Genomic DNA, 21,815 nt, shown 5'->3' with positions numbered 1-21,815 from the left:
TAGTTTTCCAGCTATCAGGGAAAAGCCCGAGAGAGAGTCATAAATTAAATAGGTAATGTAAATGGCGTGGAAATGACAAATTTACATTCTCTTAGGAATATGTTTGGAATTAAATCGGGTCAGGACTGGAATTGGAACTTAATGAACTAATGCTTCAAATACCTCAAATAAATCGATAGAACAAGAATGTAGTGAAGAAATAAGAACTTTGGGTGGAGTTTGCTGCTTGTAATTGACATTAATATTATCGTAGTTTTCATAAACACTAGAGAAGTAATTAGCAAAAGTATTAATAATATCCTTAGGAGTATTAAATTCATCTGTGTTTAAATGCATACAATTAGGTAAAAAATTATTTCTACGTTTACTGTTTATGAACTCCAAAATTTTTTAGGATTGATTTTTAAATTAGTTTGAATTTTATTTATATAATTAAGATAATCTTTATTAAAGAGAAACTTACATTTACTACGAAGATTAGAAAATTTATTGTTATCACTCACCAAACCCGAACTCTTAAACACTTTATGAGCAATTTTTTTTTTAAAAATAGTTTCTATTAAATATTTACTATACCACGGAGGGTAGTATGACTGACGTTTAATTATTTTAGGAACAAAAATATCAATGATATCATAAATAATAGAATAGAACAAGTCGACAGCTTCAATAATACTAAGATCATTAAATAAAGTATTCCAATCAATCGATCAATTTCGAAATAGAAGTATTAATTAATTATTTAATTCGGAGTATCTAAATCCATAAAACTAATAACAAGAAAATCTGTATAGACTATTTAGCTAAATTTTTCTTTATTTAATTTAATTCCATAGACATATCTCTCACTCTGAGAAAACTCGTGTGTGGGCCCAGAATATTAATGAAAGAAATATTGAAGAAATATTTGATGTCTCTAGTCTTTTCTGTTAGTCACTGTTACTAAATATTTTTTATATTTTTTATATTTTAATATTTTATATTTTTTATATTTAAAAAAAAATATTAAAACAATGACCTTATGTTAATATTAAAGTTACCTAAAGTAAACCTAACTCACAAAGCATTTTTTGAGTTGCCCTTATTGGATTTATAGTTTCCAATTTAAAAATTAAAATATAACCTATTTCGATTCGCTTCAGATTAAAATATTATAATAAGTAATACTTCACTGTCTGACGTCTGTAACACCGACCGCACGTCTGCAGTCTGCGCTACTATAATAATTTAGATATTTACCAACCTAGGCATATTTTTTTACCAGAGACTTACAGAGTAACCTACCTGGTACCTACCAACTATATACCTATAGTAAATCTTATCTTTTTCACTTCTTGTGTACGTCTCTTCCGCACTAAACTTACATAATATTATTGTACAGAGTGATTATTGGAGTTTTTATTTAATACCGAAAGGCGCATAGGCAACCCAACAAACCCTCGAGCCGGTTATCTGATAAGACGCTATCCGACGGGTGCAGCACCGAGCTATCTCCATTCTACGCGTTCTTGTCGAAAACGAGTACGAAAAAGAGCGATCGTCCGCCGGCGTGTTCCACGACTCGTCAAATCGAATATAATTTCGGGTCGATTTGATTAGTGTAATCGCCGTCGGTTGCACCGATTCGCGTTGTTTTTCGTTTTGCTTGTTGTTGAAAAAAAACTCGTTTTTCTACTGTTATTACTGTTTTTCTACTCACCAGAGAGTATTATAATATTGGTAGCTTATTCTCCTAAATAGGTATCCAATTAACGAGTATTATAATATAATTTATTATTATAAGAACAACGATGTTGGGAGAATCGGACGAGTTTTCGGAAATACTGAAAACCGGCTTCCCGATGTATCTGTTGATTGCCATCCCGTTGCTGTTGGTCATGAGTCCGGTGTGTCCGGCGAACGCTGCGCACGAGTTTACCGTGTACCGTGCCCAACAGTACAGTCTACAAGGCGCCACATACGGTAAAGTACTAAAGTGTTGACTGCGAAGATTGTCGGTCGGTTCGATGAATCTGATTCCATTTTTTTTTCTCCAACGACAGGTTCAAAGAGCAGTATAATCAACTTGGAGGCCAGATCCTTGAAAACTTGGAGCAGTCGGTCGAGGCATTGTGTGTTTGTACTAATGGACAATTTCACAACGGAAGAGTATGAACAAATAGCATCCGGATCTGGCGCCTTAGTGCTGGTTGTACCGCCCGCGCCATACACTCGAGAGCAACAGACTGTGAGATATTGTCTTAAAATTATAATTGTCATTAGTTAATAGTTATTACTTATTAGATATCTGGTCAATAAGCAAGAAAATTAAAAAAATTAAAAAAATAAACCATTTCTAAGCATCACAAGTTTGATGGCCAACTTAATTCTGTGATTTTATTTTTAGTCCAAGCCGTGTAGGTGTATTTAAAATGAAGATTTACGTTTAAATTTGTATTCTTTATTTCAGACAATGCTAGAAATAGAACAAACCATTTTATTGACCGATACTTCCATACCAGTATACATAATTAATTGGTCTACTGAAGTCAACAACTTAATGATAGATTTGGCTGATAGTAAAATTATAGATGAAAATGCAAGTTCTGCAGCCAAAGGTGCCAAACATTAAATATTAAAATTACAATTTCTAAATACTAGACAATTTTTTTCTAGCTTTCATAAATTCAGTTTCTGCAAACGGATATCAAATAGTAGTATCAGCAAATAAACCAGTTTTGCAACCGAATATTGCCATATCAACTATTCAGGTAAACTATTCAATGTAAATACATTTGGTTTTATATTAACATTTTTGCTAAACTTAAATGTATTGATTTTATCAGGGTCAATTGATTGGATACGGATTTCAAGATAAGTTACCCAGTATTTTGATTGTTGCTCATTACGACAGTTTTGGTTTAGCGCCAGTAAGCAATCAATATTAAATATTGACTTCATATTTTGTATTAATAAATAAATAAATATAAAATATATCCGAGTATTCATGAATGATGATATAAAACACAGGAATTATCATACGGTGCTGACAGTAATGGTTCAGGAGCTGCTATACTTTTACTTTTGGCCAAAATACTTAGTCGAGTTTATGCAGAAAAAAATAGACCCAAGTATAATGTAATGTTTATTTTGAGTGGTGGTGGTAAGCTCAACTACATAGGATCTAAAAACTGGATAGAACAACAAATGGAAAAATCCAATACACTACAAGTAATTTTAAAAATTATTTTTTTTAATCTATGAATCTATCTTTTTAAATATATGAATTACATGTTAAACAATTTAAAATTAAAAAAATATTGTTTGTGTTTTAGGATGTATCATTTGTATTGTGTTTAGACTCGTTGGGCAGCGATAAGAATATTTATGCTCATGTTTCAAAACCACCAAAGGAAGACACCAAAATGGGAAATTTTATGAATGTAATTCATTTTATTTGATCTCTATTCTATTATTATAATTATTAATGTTGGTTATTTATTTTTTAATATTCTAGGAACTTAATAATAATTTAGGAGAAAATGGACTGAAAATAATTCATAAAAAGATAAATTTGGGCAGTGATACACTAGCTTGGGAACACGAAAGATATAGTATAAGAAGGTTGCCTGCTTTCACTCTTTCTAGTTTAAAAGTATTATACTTGTGTTTTAGTTAATATTTAAGATATTTACATCACAATTTATTTGTTTACAGAGTCACAAAAACAGTTCAAGGAGATCAATTTTGGATACAAGTGAATTGTTAGATTCAAAAATTGTATTTCGCAATGCTCAGATTATAGCTAAAACATTAGTTGCTCATCTGTATGATTATAATACATCTGAAACCCCTAAAGTTGTAAGTTTCATCTGCTATTAATTTTATAAAATGTTTCATTATGGATCTTGATTGCAACATTACATATTGTATCCTATTGTTATGTACCTAAATTAATTAATTAATTTTATATTTCAGAATGTCGATTTTGAGTCATTACGTACTTCATTGGATTTATTAGTTTTACAGCCTAGATCCGCACAAATAGTAGCTCAAAAAAACCATCCATTAGTTGATAATTTATTTTCATTGATGAGTAAGTATTTAAAGGATGTTAATGTGTCTCAACTAACTGCAGACAAGGTTGATCCACAGTTTTCATTTTACACGGTTACCAGGGCTACTTTACAAGTTTACAGGTTAGTTGGATACTATAAAAAATACGCCTCGTGATTATTCATGATCGATTTATACAAATGAATTATGTTGTATCTTGTTCTACGACTGTTGAACTATACTCTGTCCGCAAAAAAACACGGCACAACTAAAATCATTCTTTTGCTGATCTCCACGCGACACCCAGTCATAATCAAACTGTGTCAAGACAGCAGGGTGTCTAGTGGGGATACGCAAAATCTGCGTTGTTCTCTTGCCGGACAGAGTATACATAGTATGTGCAGTTTAACAATCAATAAATGCATGCTATTTTTGCTATGAATGTGTATTTATATATAAATATATTTTTAGTGTTAAACCAGCAGTGTTTGATCTCATTCTTACCCTAGCAATAGCTGTTTACTTGACAATAGTCTACTTCTTTATTCAGGTAAAAATTGCATAGAAATAAACCTGTTGTTACTTATCCTAATAAACTATCAATTATTTTATTTATAGTTTGTACCATTTATATATGATTTATACATTGGTACATCAAAACCAGAACCTGTTACTAGTTTGCCGAAGAAAAATAATCGTAAAGAAAAGCAGCGATAAATATATTTATTTATTTATTGTTTTATTATTTTGTTTATATATTGCTATTTAAATATAATTTTTTTTTTTTTTGCTCAAAGCGAATTTTTGTAGTCAACTTAAATAAATGTAATGTTTTTTTCTTTCTTAGTTATGTTAACACTAGTAAAAAGTGTAACAGTATTTTTTTTAAAAAACATCAGTTTAGTATATTATTAAAATGTAGTGAAATTAATTAATCACTAGTGATCCCCCACAGTTTACTTTGTACTATTCTAATTTTGACTGATTAGAGTATTGATTTTAAAATATAATTTTGTTTCTAAGTGTAATGAATCCATAGATAATAAAGATATGGATAGGACATAATGGTCATGTCAGCGGTCTTCGAAGGGAACAATAAAGACTAAATAAAGTATACCTATATCAAGTATCGACTATCAATCACGACTATAGATAAAGGAACCTTAATTGCCTTCCCCTCCGGGAACGTGGCTTCAAATATATTTAACATAGGTGTAGCCCATCCATATCTTTATTATCTATTAATGAGTTGTAAAATTTTTTTTTACGTAATACATACGACGAACAATACTATAACTTATAATAATATGTTTATAACAACACTGCCTGTGTTTGCTCATTTTTGAGACAAATCACTTTAAAATTAAAATGTCAAAGTAGGAACACTTCAGTAAGCAATAGTAAGTTAATGAAGTGTAACAACTAACAAATAATGGTTATTTTTTCATTGGTTTATAATAATTTTTTTTTTCTTTGTAGAATAAAAATGTATTAATTGGTTTTTTGTTAATGTATTTTCAAATCATTCATTATAGATTGAAATTTAAAATAAAAAACTTTTTCAAAGACTTGTGGCTGTGTTATCTGAAAAAAATGAATTATTATTTTTGATAGTTTTTTTCCAAACAATTAGTATGTTACAAACATTGCCATATGTTTGAACAAGACAAAGGTATCAGAAAGTGCAAAACACATTAGGCCACTTAGGTTTATATTTCCTGAACCAAAGAATATCACCACTTGGCCCCTGCTTCCACCGTTTATTGATCAATTCCCTGCATTTTCCTCCATATCACCGCAGCAGTAGCAGTGACTGTCAAAATATAGCCGGACAATTTACCTTCACTGCTGCAGAAGTGTGTGGGTACCCCTTAGGCATTTAGACCTTCAAAAAAATTGGATTTCCTCTCTTGGTTTCAACTTTTATTAAACTGATAATCTTTTCTATAAATATGTTGCCCTATCTATATGTATCCTATTGCAGGTAATGGTACTATGAATTAGCCAAATCAAGTGACTATGGCCTTAAATAAGGCGGTAGTAAACATTTCCGTAACTTGGGTAGACAAACATAAGCACAGATGTTACATAGACTTGTTTTAATGTTTTTACCGGACTTCAGATTACATGTAAACAAAATTTAATAATTTTTAACAATACTTAAAATACAAAATTACTTATTTGAGTCTCAAGTATTGTTTATTATGTAAAAGCTTACCTAATTTGTCATTTGAACTGTTTGGCTACAAAATTAGCTTTTATTATTATGTCAAATAGAAAGAACAAACTATTTCTAAGCCACTTAGCACAAATTGACGATAATCAACCTTTGAAATACCACTTTACATGGAATTATCAACTTCATTGAGTTTGACTGAGACAAATTATTTGACTTAGCTTTATAGACTAAACATTTTCATCAGGCCTTTTCCTACAAATTGTATAAATTTTTCTTTAGGAAAATAAATTGTAATGTAGTTAACATTTTTGTAAGGTAATATTTGTCAATTGATTAATAATAATGCCTATGAATAAAGTAAAATATATTTCTTTACAAATCTTATAATTATTATAACTTGACTTTATAATTTGCTAACTTAATTACACAATTTTTTTTTTAAATACTATAAAAATATTCAGTATTTTGTTCTTACATTTAACAATAGATTTAAAATTCAAAATAAAATATGATCATACTCATAACACACAATACTACAATAGTGATTTAAATTAAATATACATTTAAACATAAATAATATTTAAACTTTAATATTTTACATTTGATTCAGGGAAAAATATAAAATTGAATGGCTTTAAAATATTTAATCAAAAAATGAAAATACAAAATTAATAAAAAATCATTTATCTGATTGAAATAATAAAGTGTGAATAATTCAAACATTTATTATATTTAACACAAAAGCTGATAATTGAAGTGGGGAAGTGGGGTGAGTATAATTAATTAAAATTAAGTTTCATTCTTTGGTGATAAAAATAAATAATAATATCATTATTTTTTTTTTTGTTTTAACTGAAGGCTAGTGGTAACCAATTAAGTAAAGAATTTAAGTTCTTTAACTTTGTACTTATAAATATATATTTTGACTACATCCATTAAGTACCATTAAACAACCGCCAGATCTCCGTGAACCCTGATACGATACAGACAAGTATACTCATCATGTCCATGGTTTGATTCTATTCTTAATTCTACAATAGGGAAAATATTATCTGTCCTCTATAACAGAAAAATGATGATGTTTACTAAACAAAAAAATGTTAATAAAATGTATTGCTCACCTTAGCAGCAAAATATTGTAAGCTCGGTCCATCGACGGTAAACTGATATTTACCCAATAGATTACCATCCGAATCTGATTCATGTTTCAATCCCTATAGTCAAAAAAAAAAAAAAAAACTATCATAATGTAAAAAACATTAAAAACTATAAAAGTTTAAAATACTAACCCAGACACTGAAATCTTTTGGGGCAGATCTAATATGACCATCTTCTGATAGTGATTTTGGCAAATGTTCTATGGTAAAACCAGTTACATGTATAGTTTTGGATAGCTTCAACACCAAAAAACCCTTAGCACCAATGAATGCCCAACATTGACCAGGGTTGACACCAGGCTAAATTTGAATAACAATAAAAAGCTTTTCATAATTTTCAAGAATTATATAATATTAGTTTATATTACTGAACAGTGGGATACAAGAAATTATTTTAATTTCATATTGTTAATAATTATATTATAAGTATTAGTTATAGTACATAAAACTGACAATTTTATAATATATTTTATGTTTTTTTTAAATGTTAACATTTTCTAAACTATACTTGTTAGTTCTTAATATTAAGAGGATGTGATGATCACATGTGTTGTCTCAGTCTAACACGCTAAAACATTTAAGTACAGCAGAATCCATTTTGTGTTGTCAGTTTTAATGTTACAGTTAATTGACTGATTATTTTAAGTATGAATGTCAGTATTTTCTGTGAGTTATAATGTATGAACAATATTTAATTCAAAAAAAGTGGGTCATTGTATAATGGGTTGTATTAGACTTGAATTCAATGATATAATATCATTATATAAGAAAAACGATTCTGAGCGGAGACGGTTTGTCAGTCTGGATATTTTATATTGTTATTATTTATTTTATCATGTAAGTTGAATTAATATTAAAATATTATAATTTTTTATTCGTTTCCTATGGTGATAAACAAAGCGTTAGAAATTAAAATCCCATTTTTAGCGTTTTTTTGTAATTTTTCGGTGGTTTTTTCTGTGGCATTAAATAACTATTGAGAAAATCGAAAAATGACCTCTCTAAAGTACCATTTTGATCCAATTTGCTAAAAGATAAGGTACTATACATTGAAATCGAAGTACTCCTTCTGGAAGAAATTTTGTATACAGAATATAAAAAAAAAAATAATAAAATAAACACCATTGTAAAAACAATAGCTTCCTCGCTCTGCTCAGAATCTTAAAGCTAATAATTAACATTAAAATTAATATTCTTAATCATAGGCGGTCCTGTGCTGCGCCTGAAATTTCAACCACCACTTTATTTTATTAGTTAAAATCATAAAATTATTCATAAATCATAAGTTAGATATTTTATAATTTATATATCTTTGTTATTTCACGATCTATTGTTCTGATTATGAACTTAGTTGGGTAGTAACGTAACGAAAATTACAAATTACCGTAATGAAATTACTATTGCAGTAACCAGTAACGCTGTAGTAGTTTTATTATATTTTATTTAAATTAACACAATTGAAACAAAATTTCTTTTAAAAGTAATTTCTATGATGTAACGTGTTATTTTCCATGTTATTAAAATAAGTTATGAATATAGAATACATGACATAAACTAAGGGTTAGGGTATTCGAGAAAAATTAAATATCTATAAAATGTATTTACTATTCTGAAAGTTTTAGATAATAATGACAAATATTATAAAAAATGCAGGAATTTCATTTATCAATATAGTGTACCTACATAATCAATGTCTTACATATACTACTATACAATTTATATACAATAATGAATAGTATACCGCAACTACTTATTTTTTTTTTATTATTATTATTTATTGTTACAACATCAACATCATGGTTATTAGCTTACAATTAGATTAGTTATGTACATAGGGGTTTTGTACAATGACGTCTATATAAGTTATGTTAAATTAAGTTGTACATTTCAATTTTTTTTTAAAAAGTGATTATTTTTTGTATGTTAGCATAGGGTCATATGGCTTCATACAGATTGTCTGGTATTCCACATACTTTTCTGGCCTCCGTAAAGATTTGGCAGTGGATGATGATGTGTTTGACTGTAATGGGAGAGTTGAAAGAGCAACATATAGGAGGTTCGGTCTTTTCCATTAAGTATCCATGAGTAAATCTCGTGTGGCCACTACTACTTATTATATTCGTTATGTACTGAATTTGTCGTTAAATTTTGAAAAAGTAACTATTTGTTACGAATTACTTTTTGATTGAAAAAGTAACACAATGTGATAAAAATAATGTCGGGTAACGCGAATGTAATTTAAATAAAAATATTTAATGTAATGAAAACGTTATTGAGTTTCTTATCGAAAGTTATTTACCCACCACTGGATAATTGTTAGCTCGTAGTTCTGATGATCAAGCCAGAATTAAGGAGAGGAAGACCCTAGGCTAACAGCGGTATTTATATAGTCACAATCACATCTATAATATTATCATATGAAGAAAAACAAAGTTCAAAGGAAAGGAAATTACTGGTTTACTAGTTTCAACAATTATATATAATAGTCTAAAGTAAATTATGGTTCATTGATACTCAGTAAATCTAACTCTGTACACATTCCCGATGCCCCTAACATTTAAAAATTAGCCATCTATGCTGCACCTGAAGTAGAATCCTGGGATCGCCTATATACTTAATTTTAAATTTGATAATATGTTATTTTACTGTCATATTAAAACTAATAACACAAAAAATATTTTTTCTGAATTGTCGAACACTGTCTTTTACTTTAGTTAGATAAATGTGGACGTCACATGCTCGGCATACCAAAATACAAAAAATGTCAAGTCCTTAAAAAACTTTTTTTTGGAGTACTTAACTATGCACATTAGACATAATATAATATTTACAAGTGAGATAAGTATTTTGCGTTTCAATGCAGATGCACTCTATGGTGAATATTCTAGAAATGTATGTAGTATAGCTACAGTAACAAATCAATGACTTCCAAATTTATAGATAGATCATGGCTATGGAGTAGACAATATTGTGAAGTAGACACTGCGTTACTACAGTAGACCATAAACAATGTGTTATTTTTATAAGAATACAGTAGTCTGGTCTGGACATTAATTCGGACAATCAATTATTTATATTATGTGTTCATATATGTATGTATACACATAAATACATATATAAAAATTATTTAAAAATAAAAAAATAAAACGTTGGACACGAGGCTTTATACATTTGGGTTTTTCAAAGTGAAAAGGGTATTCTGTTTTCGGGTGTAATTTTACAAGGTATTGTGATAAATATCATTCTGTTTAATCCGGGTTAAGTCTGGATCAGCGAGACTACTGTACTACTTACTTTAACTCTTAAATTTGTTTTTAGACAACATAATATTTTCATTACTTGTTTTATGCCTCATTAAAGTAACTGAAATTGGAAATTAAACAAAATTGTGATATGTTTACATACCTGAATAGCCAGTCTTGGGCCATTTGAAATAAACCACAAAGGTATCCCAAACATAGTTAATGCTGCTGTTGAGGGCTTGGTTTGTGTACAACGTGTTCCTAGTACTGTCGCACCTAAAAATCATGTTCAAAACAGTTTATTTTAGTTATTATTAAGCATGGTTAAAATTGGAAAAGTATAAAATTTAATTCTCACCAGCTGATTCTAAAGCGTAATCAACCATCCCTGTTTTATCAGCATCATAAACACTTAATGTAGATTTCATTGTTATGTTCACATACTGTTCAATATAGTTAACAATTGAATTCCAATCATTTTTAGAACAGGCTTCTTTTGATATAGATTCGGTACTTGTTTTTAATATGGCTAATTAAAAATACAAAAATACATTTTAAATATCTTTAGATTAAATTTATTACAAATAATTTACTAACTTATTATACTCATAAGAAATAAATAGTATAATTAATTATACTCTAGGTTATTAATTATGTCAATCACCTGGTTTAGATTTGTAGTCCTCGAAGCTATTGACTAGATTTGAAACAATATTTTGTAGTTCTGAAATTTTCTTTTCCATTAATTGAATAGTTTCTTTATCATGCCCAGCAATTTCATTCTTAACATTGTTTAGTGTAATTTTTTGTTTGTTTAATTGGTTCTAAATGAAATAATTTTATATTTATATGTATACAATAAATAATGCAATTATTACTTTACAAGTATACATAAAATAAATTTACATTAATCCAATTCAAGTTCTCAGAGTTCAGCTTTTCTAATTGGTTTTTTAACAAATATTGAAATTCTTGATCATGCAATTTTACTAAATTTGACTGCGAAATATTTAATTGGTTAATAAGTACATGTTGAAATTCTTCAGAAGCTATAATTTTTCTAGCCAACAAATTATAATCAAAAGCTAAAAATTCTTGATTTTGTTCAACGGGAACAGTATGGGCTTTAGTGGCCGAATCCACAACAATATTAATATTACGATATACCTGGATACAAAAGAATAAAAATCTTTTTAATTAACTGCAATATTTTATAATACTTAATATGCTATGTAAATATGTAATCATTTACTTCATACATTAAAAAATAATTGCCCAAATAATTTTAAAGCGACCATTGTTGAAGCAAATGCCACTGTTATTAAATCCAATACAAAATACATAGTAGAAGATAATACTTGACAAATTGATGTGACCAAATTGAGTATATTAATAAACGGTGATAGAAGGAAATGTGTCCAAGAATCTCGCCATACTGGAATTTCTAAAGGTATCAAGTAGTATAAAACTTCAACTAAAAAACACAAGTGATAATATTATTCATCAGTTTTAAAATGTTGATATTTAAAAAAAAAAATTTAAATACATATAGTAAAATTTGTACCAGTTAAAAATAATATCAATGCCAAAATTAAGATGAAATATAGATTGTTTATTCTGGTATGTCCAAAATAACGATAAACAATTGTTCGTAAAGACGTGATGATAACCAATTCATAATGCACTAAAGTAATAGTAGCCAAATGCACCCAATTAGTAATCTTCCGAATAGTAGTATTAATTATGTTGGAGCCAACCTCTAAAATAAGAATGAACAAAATATTTAATCAAATAAGTTAGGAGTAAAGAAACTTATATAGCTAAAATAATATGTTTATCTTAATCCATAAATAATAAATGTATAATATATCTGACATAATAGTTTTTACTAGTCTAAACAAGTTCATTTAAAAGAAAATTTGATTAAAGTAGCTTAAAAATATAAATTTTTATGAGCTTAATTAATTCAATACATAATATAATATTAATAATACAATAATTTCATAAAATGTTATATTATTTCAATACTACAGGTTAATACTTAACATCCTAAATATTTTCATTTTTTAAAATATGTCATATACTCATATCTTATATAAATATATATTATTTATAGTGAAACCAAAACCAAATTTTTATTAATGAATAAAAAAAATCTGATATTTAAGCATTTGATAAGATATTTGTGAATAAATTACTCCTAGTTATTTTATTTAAGTATTCAATTTTCCCCATGAAACAATAGATTTAAGTATTCATTAAAAATAATAACATATAGCTTTATGTAATAAACTTTTATGAAGAAATCATTAAACAATTAATTGTATTCCCATAAAATCTATTAGTAAGAATAATAATAAATATTTTATAGGTTTTAAGTTTTTTTTTTTTAATATTTATAAACATAAAATTAAACAATTTATCTGTACTACTGTTTTAAAAATCAAATAGCTAATAGTCCACACAATTAAATCATAAGCTAATAAAAAACAAATGTATTAATACATTTTTATATCTTACCCATTACAGACTCGTGTATTTTTGATAGTGTAGAAATAGAAATAAAATATGAAATTATAAATTTAATAAATAATTGTATTGAGTGAGAAACATATTTTACAAATGTTACAGCTTTTCTTTGAGTAGTAAAGGAGGTTTCATCAATTTCTGTTTCAGTTTCGTTGTGATTTGTTACTTTATAATGTTTATAAGTTGTAGTTGTAAATAATTTTTTTTCTGTAAAATATAAGTTTAAAAAATCAAAATAAATATTTACTTAATTTTCTTATCTGTTAACCCTTACACTGCTCTATATGTACTTTTACATCCAAAACATTTACACCTGCTTGAGACGTACTATTACATTCCTGTATTTTATATTAAAATTTTCTGGAAACCATACAACTTTAAAAAACCCTGGCTCACATTAATTTAAATTTAAATAATTAGATCATAAAGATCTCAACATTTAAATTAAAAAAAAATTAATTAATTAAAAAATTTTAAATGTATTTCATATCACAGATTGCAGAGCATAAATAGTGTAGCAGTGAAAAGGTTAATACCAAATAGTTAATAAACGAACTTATGTGACTAGAATTAACGATATGAGATGATTGGTCTTCAGAAACATCATGTTTTAGAGGAGTTTTCTCATAAGATTTAAGAGGTAATCTTGACATGTTTGGTATGAGAGGTATGCCTGGAGACACTTCATACTTGTAGTATTTGGATCCAGGTGAATAGGTATTATCTGTTTTCGGCAAAACTCTGTACACAAAAGTTTATTTAAAAATATTATTATCAATAAATTGTAGAGGTAAACTTACTCTTGCCATCCGTCGAAATTATAATAAAATTTTACTATTTCTTTGGGGCTCTTGAATGGGCCAGATGCAGGCCTTATAGTGAAACTTGAATCTTTAGTCATGTAGTATAGGGATATTACAATCAATGATAGTACCTAAACATAAGTTAAAAATAAAATGAATGAAGTATTATTTTAAACTCAAGTTAAATCAAATTAAAGACTAGTAGTAATTACTACATATTATATAATATATAAGACTACATTTTGTTTCATACAAATATTTCACTGATGATTTTTTAAAAAAAAAACTTAAGTTAACTTAAGTTAAGAAACCTCAAACAATGTTTAAATGTTGTAACAATTCTACATTGTGTACGTCTTGGTTGTTCACGTAGTTTATTTCCACCATTTTTTTTATGTTAACAATACACTGGAAACTGATACACTTATCCCTGCAGGGGATGGTCTTTTATGAAAGTGTATTACTACATACCTCATCAATACCTGCAAAAGATGTCGGACATGTGCACCATCAGACTATCAGACTCGCTTCAGTATACTTCCAATAATTCATACAAATATATTATGGCGATTATTAATAGTTAAACACAATAATAACTTCGAAACTCAGTTTTAAATTCAAATTGTCTAGAGAGAAATTTGTGATTACTGATTACAAAAATTTCGGTTAGATAACAAAATACGTTCTAAGCATAATAATAGTAATAATAATATCGTTTATTGGGTCATGTTTGCAAGTTTGTGACGAGCCTCATTGCACCATGTTTAAATACGTACAACGTACAGTACTACAACAAAACCTCACCACAAATATCACAGAACGATAATATTAAATATTAAATAATATACCTAGTTAAATATACCTATTACCTACGTCATGTTATTGTTCTGTCGATCTGTGGACTGAGGTAAAAATCTAAAATAATAGTCGCTCTGCTGTAAAATTCGAACATTATTTAGTATTTATTTGATCTAATATCAAAATCGCAGTCGCAAAATAATAGGTAGTTTGTCACTCACTTACGTTTTGCTAATTTGTAATATCGACGTCAATAACAATAAGTTCCTACTTATTTTAAACCGCGATTTACAAAATCTGCATGCAACTGCACAAGCAGTACTGCAGTCTGTACTATATAATAGCACTTATCTGAGTGTGAATAAAGCGGCACAACAATAATAACAATTATAGATTAGTAATTATATTAACATAATTTTTGCAGTGACGTCTTAATTATGCGCATCGAATACCTAATTAAAATTTGATTCTGAATTTTAAATGACATTTTTGTTATTTAACTAAAGATTTTACCAAATGCATTCCTTATTATAATATGCTATTTAGTATTTATTAATATATTTTAATCGAAAAAAGAGGTATAATATTTTTTGAAATAGGTATCTACCTACCGTGGACTTCGGTACTCGTACTATACTACTATGTTCAATGTTTATTGTTTACAATGTTATTAGATAGACATACAGTTGTACTATAGTAGTCAAATGTCCCTTACTTAAGAATATTCTTAGTCATCATTATGCAATTGTAGTTTGTACCACCCCACTCTGGAGTCCGGGTTGTCGGGGACTACGGTCGTCATCACAATAATATTATCGTAGACTTTTGAGTTTTGGGGTGCAATGGTGAATCGTTCAATCGTGAATGTGATATTAACATAGACCCAGTGGCGGATACAGGGGGCTTAAGATTAGGGGGGGCCTTCTAAAAAAATTACTTCTAAGTGTAGTGATCCCTCACTAACGCTTACAATTTTGAATCCAACGACGTTGATGATGAAAGAGGTTTTTCAAAGGAGAGGTTGCAGAGTGACAAGTGTTACAGTAGATAGTTATAAGTAGCTTATTTGAAAAAAAAGTATTAAAAAATTATATAAATTCGAGGACAGAGCGAAAAGCGTCTGCCCGAGAAATCAGTGTGTGCATAGTGCAACTCTGTACTAATTCTAATTTTACTATAGACTTTATCTTATACCTATTTATATAAAATCTATACGGATATAAACGTACACGGTCGAGTCCAGGAGGTGGATATTTGAAAGGAAACCGGAGCTGGACGTTGTTATTGCCAAAGCATCTCGAGCTTATGATTGGCAATTAAATTGTAGGTGCAAATTTAAATAAGCTTGTTTTCGTATTCCGCGAAAACAGATATCTAATCCGGATTATTTGTATAGGTTTGTTTTCGCACTATTGTGGAAATGCGAAAATATATATTTTAATAATTACACTGTTAAACTCAAGGTACGTACATTGTACGCGATTCTTGGAATAGTCGAAGAGTTTAATATTGTTGTTGTTGTCCTATCGTGAGAATGTACTTGGGATATAAAAGTAATAAAAGTAATAACGTCGGTTTACCACATAAGCCATAAATACATTACACACTTTAAAATTTTCTGTAAGTAAAAAGAGGAGTTTTTTGTCAGTTGAAGTGGTCTGGGGGGGGGGGCTGACGGGGGCTGTAAACTAAGTTATTAACTTAAATTAGTTTATACCTATATAAGTCTATGGATATGGTAATCGGAAAAAAAATCCCCGGAATATAATACTCATTACTAGGAATAAAGAATGTATTCGGATAAATGGGTGAAAATATGTATTCGAATACTCTTCGAATATTAATTTTTCAAGCTTATATTAGTATGCTAATTTTAGGAACAAATTATCTTTAGCTATCCAGCATTTTTTTTATAATTATTTTTTGTAACAGGTATTTGAGACAGTTAAGAACGATGGTGCAAAAAAAGTTTGCGGAAATTATTATTTTGGAAGTTATAACCGTGCAAAGTTTGCGATTTTACGTTTATACGCATATTCGCACAACTACACTGCATTTTACTGCCGCACGTATAACCTATAAATAATTTAGATTCTTTTTTTACTTACCTATGTCGTAACTACATGATGAAAAAGATGATCAGACTTAGTTTAAAAGTTATAACTAATTGAAATGCATAGTTTTCATATACACCCGACGCGGTCACCATAGGCGCAAATAGGGGGGGGCTTTAGGGGCTAAGCCCCCCCAAACATTTCCTACATTTTGTTTTAAGCTTATTCAATATTATCAAAATAAGGCCCTATTAGCTCTATTAGCCCCCCAAATCTCAAACGCTATTTGCGCCTATATGGGGGTCACTAGATCGCTGCAGCACTCGCTTAGACAATTTAAAATCGAAAACATCCCTCGACTTGTTATGTAAAACTATCTTAGGTGGGTCTCAGGACTCAGACTACAAATAGCTAAAACTTCAAAGCTAAGTCAGACTGCCAAATTCTGACTACACCATCGTTTTCATCATGTAATTACTACATAAGTAAGTACAGTGGCGTGTATCATAAAAAAAATTGGTGTTGCTCAAATAATTTTAGGTGACCTACCCCTCATAATACTGTCATACCGGCCTATAAAATTTCGTATTTTTCTTCTATCAATACCTACCCACCTATATTTAAGGTGTTGCCTGAGCAACACTTGGACCCTATGTTACACGCCACTGAGTAAGTAAAAGAAAATTCTTTACACTTTAGGTATAGGCGATGCCGATGCGCGTAGCAGTAAAATTCAGTGGTGTGCGTATGCGTTTAAACGTATAAATTCGCAAATTTTGGAAAGATATAACTTTCAATCAGTTCCAAAATAATGATTTCTGGAATTTTTTTTTTGCACCATCGTCTTACTCGTTGAAATCATAGACATATTAAGTTAATATGTCTATGGTTGAAATACGTATGTTTCGAAAAAAAAATGCTGGGTAGATAAAGTGAATTTATGCCCATTTGTAGTTATTAAAGTTATCTACCTGTTCTAATATATATTATTTGCGCAGTACCTACATAAAAATATTTACGTATTAGTATGTTAGTAACAATTATAAAACAATTCTACATGTCGATTTGAATAGTTACTAACTTGGTTTTCTTAAAAAAAGTTTGAAATAGTACCTAGTAGGTAACCTACTTATTTAGGTTTATAGGTACAGAATACTTTACAAAATTACTGACAACGACCAGACTTTAGATGTCTGAGACCACAGAGACAGAGTTATAGAAGTATTTACTACCTACATAAACAAATATTCCGTAATAAATTACATTTATACTTAGGTAGGTATTACAAATTAAGATATCTTAATTCGTGCTTGGTATATATTACATTAATTATTATTATTCAGTATTAATTTGCTTTCTGCGGTAATACGTTGAACGTTCTATACATTTTATAGTAATATACGATCACATCTCGTCCAGAAAACATGTAATACAGAATTTTTTTAATCTCTAAAATTATATTCATTGATATTGGAGAAAAAAAGAATTTTGGTTTGTCCACGTGTCTGTTGGCTGCACTGCTGTAATATACGTGCACGCCCCGCCTATTCACGCGGCGCTCTCGATCTGTAAAATGTTTCTTTTTCGTTGCCTCTTTTCGAGTCTTAAAATTTCTGGTTAATTTTTTTAATAAAACTTGTTGAATTAGACGTCTGGTCAACTGTAAGTATTATTTAATTATTATTTATTGATCACAAATCATTAGGACGGTGTCTGCGATCTAGGGCTGATGAAAGACCATTTGACCACCGTCTCTTGGCTTTACGTCGTGTCAATTTTTGGTCACATGTAAATTATGTAATGCGGCATATTCTATAAATTAAACTTGTGATCAGACTTAAAGTTGCTGTAGATTTCATTTGTTCGGTCCTTGCGTCTTTAATTTTCAATCGGTTGATTATTTTAGCGAATTCTCACTAACAAACTACAAGTAAATGAAAATAATATATTTTTATTTGAGGTTATGTTTTTTTGTAACCTATGTTAGGTCTATTAAACACCATGTCAATCATCATATTTGCAAAGTTCGATAGAATTTCTCTTATAAATTATAACTTATAAATTTTATAATTTTCCATCAGGTATTCAGGTGATACATTTTTTTATACACATCAATATTGTGTTTGATGGATATATGTATCAGTTGAATGTTTACATATACCTATGTTGAATTTGGTTACTTATACACTTGTGTAATTTACTAATTTATAATAAAATTAAATACCTACCTATTGTAGTATTGTATCCATACATGTAATTAATTAACTGATATGTGTCAATACATTTTTAACTATTTTTTATAATTTTTTTAGGCTGCAAAATGTCGGGAGGACTAGATGTATTGGGGTTGAAAGAAGATGATGTCACCAAGATGTTGGCTGCCACCACCCACTTGGGTGCGGAAAATGTCAACTTTCAAATGGAACAATATGCTTATAAGAGAAACAGCCGCGGTAAATTAATTTTAACAAGATATTTATATCTAGAGCACCATGTTTATTAACATTTTACTTAAAGGATTGAACATTTTCAACTTGAACAAGACATGGGAAAAACTGTTGTTAGCAGCTAGGGCTATTGTTGCTGTTGAACATCCATCAGAAATTTTCGTAATTTCATCTAGGCCTTATGGACAACGTGCTGTATTAAAGTTTGCAGCTTACACTGGTGCCACACCAATTGCTGGTCGTTTCACTCCAGGAGCTTTTACTAATCAGATACAAGTAAATTATACATTTTTATTTAACTTTTAAGGGTTATTTTTCAACTATATTTGTTTGATATGATTTTTTTTGTACGCTCCAGTCAATCTGAATTACTATGACTGAATAATAAGTACATATGATCAAACTAAATTTTGTTGATTTGTGATTACATACATTGTTCCACCAAGGTTGTATTTATATTTTGAATGAACTCCTTTATGCATTCTAAAATGCATATAAAGCATAATAATACATTATCATTAATATTTTTTATTTGTTGAAATATGTTATATAACATTTTGTTGTAAATAAACAGTTGGCTAGTTAGAATATTATTATTTTCTTAAGATAATCTAGTAACTTTGCCTATACTCTAATCTAAACGAGGTCAGTACAGTAGAGCTGTCAAGTTGTGCACATTGGTGTAGCTTTGCCGTGCGATAGAACTTAACATGATTGACATAGTGGGGACGGTGTCTGACCGTTTTAAATGAAAACTGGTTGCATTCTAGTACTGATCTCATTTGGAACAGAGTATACATATGCACAAACAATATCTGGAAATAATTCATACTTGTATTCTGTTTTTATTTAAGATATCTAATGTTAAACAATTTGAGATATGTATATTATTTATTGTACTATTTTAAAATATGATGACTCAATATACACCCCAGTCAATCTGAATTAAAATGATTGATCAATCTGCAGTATCTGATTTATGCATTTTCTAAATTCCTTAATTGTATATATTTCCATTGTAGTCACTTCACGATAAACTTAATAAAGTCAATATGTGGTGTTCTCATTAAATTAGTAAATCTTACTTAGTTGCTAAAATTTTTTTTTGATATTTTGAAAAATTCATTAAGTTTAGGCAAAATTCTACATTTAATTTAAATGTTATTATATGTAACAAATAGTGTTGGTTAATTAAACTTATGTGATGACTATACACCCCAGTCAATCTGAATATTAATGATTGATACATTGTGGTTCTGATTCTTATATTTTCAAGATAACTTCCAAATTTGTGTTAATCTCGCTAATATATGATACTTAAATGATATTATAATGTACCCAATTTATATTAATGGTTAGTTTAGTGTACCTATAATTTTTATTTTCCATATTACTTGCTTGTACATTTTCATTGGTTTATAATCTCATTAATATATTAAGCATAATAATAATAATATGTGTTATCTTGTTAAGTTTGACTTCATAACTGATGTAAAATTGTCTACTTATTTTAATTAATATAAATATGTTAGCAAGGCCTGGTGTGGTTCAGTGGTTTGCCTCAGTTACTTATGTGTTCTGAGGTCAAGGAACGGCTGGCGTCACTAGTTCCTTGATGGGTGATCACCCGGGTTTTGAATGGTGTTCCTCAAACTGCAACAAAATGCTATTGGCCATAGTTGGTGATCCTTAAGATCAATAAAAAATTATATGTTCATGTATTGCAACATTATGTTTCATATAATATTAATGAAAATTAATTTATACTTTTTTGATATTGAAATGATGACTATACACCCCAGTCAATCTGAAAACTAATGATTGATAAATTATTGTGTACTGATAGTATTTAAATCAATTAACTTTATATGTTTATATACATATATTTTACTCGTGTAAAAGATAATGAATTATTTTTTGTTCCTACTAGGCTGCTTTCCGTGAACCTAGACTTCTTGTTGTAACCGATCCAGCCACTGATCATCAGCCAATCACTGAAGCGTCTTATGTTAATATACCAGTTATTGCTTTATGTAATGCAGATACTCCATTAAGATATGTTGACATTGCCATTCCGTGTAATAATAAGGTAATATAGACTTTGTTAACTATATTAAAATTGTATTGATTCTTCTATAGTATAATTTATTATAGTCTCCTCATTCTATTGGACTTATGTGGTGGTTCTTGGCCCGTGAAGTTCTTCGTCTTAGGGGTACTATTCCTCGTGATGGTAAATGGGATGTCGTTGTTGACTTGTTCTTTTACAGAGATCCTGAAGATGTAAGTGTCTTTGTTTTTGTTATTTTACTTGTAGGCAATAAAATCATACTAAATAATTGTTCAGGTTGAAAAAGAAGAAGCTGCTGCCAAAGAAGCATTGCCTGCAGCTTCAACTGTTAAGCCGGTTGTTGGTATGGAAGAAGCTTATTCATTATCCAATACAGCTGCTGACTGGAATGAGGGTGCTATAGCAGCTACTGCTCCACAAAATTGGGCGGAAGATGGAACTCCTGTGCCACCATTGGCAGTAGCTGCAGCTACTCCTGCTCCTGCTCTTGACTGGGCGGT

General features: G+C 29.1%; 3 protein-coding genes across 10 annotated transcripts in view; 2 read left to right on the top strand and 1 right to left on the bottom strand.

Annotated features, from left to right (window-relative positions):
* The window catches only part of LOC100163169 (40S ribosomal protein SA), a 47,455-nt gene that overhangs the window by 25,431 nt on the left and 209 nt on the right, over positions 1-21,815 (top strand). The window contains exons 1-6 of one of the 4 annotated variants that reach the window (XM_008181402.3): positions 18,307-18,459; positions 19,110-19,250; positions 19,315-19,520; positions 21,175-21,333; positions 21,399-21,527; positions 21,592-21,813. In XM_008181402.3, the coding sequence (XP_008179624.1) occupies positions 19,118-19,250; positions 19,315-19,520; positions 21,175-21,333; positions 21,399-21,527; positions 21,592-21,813 (849 nt within the window). In that variant the 5' untranslated portion in view covers positions 18,307-18,459; positions 19,110-19,117. 4 annotated transcript variants of the gene reach the window in all.
* Positions 1,491-5,115, top strand: LOC100163902 (nicalin-1). Its single transcript, XM_001944081.5, has 12 exons — positions 1,491-1,962; positions 2,043-2,227; positions 2,450-2,597; positions 2,656-2,750; positions 2,826-2,909; positions 3,010-3,210; positions 3,315-3,422; positions 3,497-3,634; positions 3,697-3,840; positions 3,958-4,178; positions 4,507-4,585; positions 4,654-5,115. The coding sequence occupies exons 1-12, from the start codon at positions 1,791-1,793 to the stop codon at positions 4,750-4,752; spliced, it is 1,674 nt and encodes a 557-aa protein (XP_001944116.1). The 5' UTR covers positions 1,491-1,790; the 3' UTR covers positions 4,753-5,115.
* On the bottom strand, positions 6,562-15,080 carry LOC100165935. Of its 5 annotated transcripts, none has more exons than XM_016801665.2 (14): positions 14,965-15,080; positions 14,815-14,880; positions 13,943-14,076; positions 13,699-13,883; positions 13,134-13,349; positions 12,178-12,372; positions 11,873-12,087; positions 11,520-11,780; positions 11,278-11,437; positions 10,972-11,142; positions 10,777-10,889; positions 7,504-7,671; positions 7,336-7,428; positions 6,562-7,273 (listed from the first exon to the last, which is right to left on the bottom strand). In XM_016801665.2, the coding sequence occupies exons 3-14, from the start codon at positions 14,041-14,043 to the stop codon at positions 7,160-7,162; spliced, it is 1,992 nt and encodes a 663-aa protein (XP_016657154.1). In that variant the 5' UTR covers positions 14,044-14,076; positions 14,815-14,880; positions 14,965-15,080; the 3' UTR covers positions 6,562-7,159. The 5 variants fall into 5 exon arrangements, with proteins under 5 accessions (XP_016657154.1, XP_003242174.1, XP_008179622.1 ...); XM_003242126.4 differs by having other exon boundaries at positions 14,819-14,880; XM_008181400.3 differs by having other exon boundaries at positions 14,819-14,880; positions 14,969-15,078.

The sequence above is a fragment of the Acyrthosiphon pisum genome, chromosome A1, assembly GCF_005508785.2.
Source record: "Acyrthosiphon pisum isolate AL4f chromosome A1, pea_aphid_22Mar2018_4r6ur, whole genome shotgun sequence".
Lineage (NCBI taxonomy): Eukaryota > Metazoa > Arthropoda > Insecta > Hemiptera > Aphididae > Acyrthosiphon > Acyrthosiphon pisum.
This window is presented reverse-complemented; position numbering and strand designations above follow the sequence as displayed.

What these genes read in the sequence shown, in the direction of transcription:
- LOC100163902 (XM_001944081.5), top strand. Translation starts at nt 1,791, where the DNA reads ATGTTGGGAGAATCGGACGAGTTTTCGGAAATACTGAAAACCGGCTTC. An exon ending in CATCTGAAACCCCTAAAGTT is followed by an intron (nt 3,841 to 3,957) that starts GTAAGTTTCATC and finishes TTTATATTTCAG; the next exon opens with AATGTCGATTTTGAGTCATT. An exon ending in GCTACTTTACAAGTTTACAG is followed by an intron (nt 4,179 to 4,506) that starts GTTAGTTGGATA and finishes ATATATTTTTAG; the next exon opens with TGTTAAACCAGCAGTGTTTG.
- LOC100165935 (XM_016801665.2), bottom strand. Translation starts at nt 14,043, where the DNA reads ATGACTAAAGATTCAAGTTTCACTATAAGGCCTGCATCTGGCCCATTC. An exon ending in CGTTAATTCTAGTCACATAA is followed by an intron (nt 13,350 to 13,698) that starts GTTCGTTTATTA and finishes TATATTTTACAG; the next exon opens with AAAAAAAATTATTTACAACT. An exon ending in CAAAAGATTTCAGTGTCTGG is followed by an intron (nt 7,429 to 7,503) that starts GTTAGTATTTTA and finishes TTTTGACTATAG; the next exon opens with GGATTGAAACATGAATCAGA.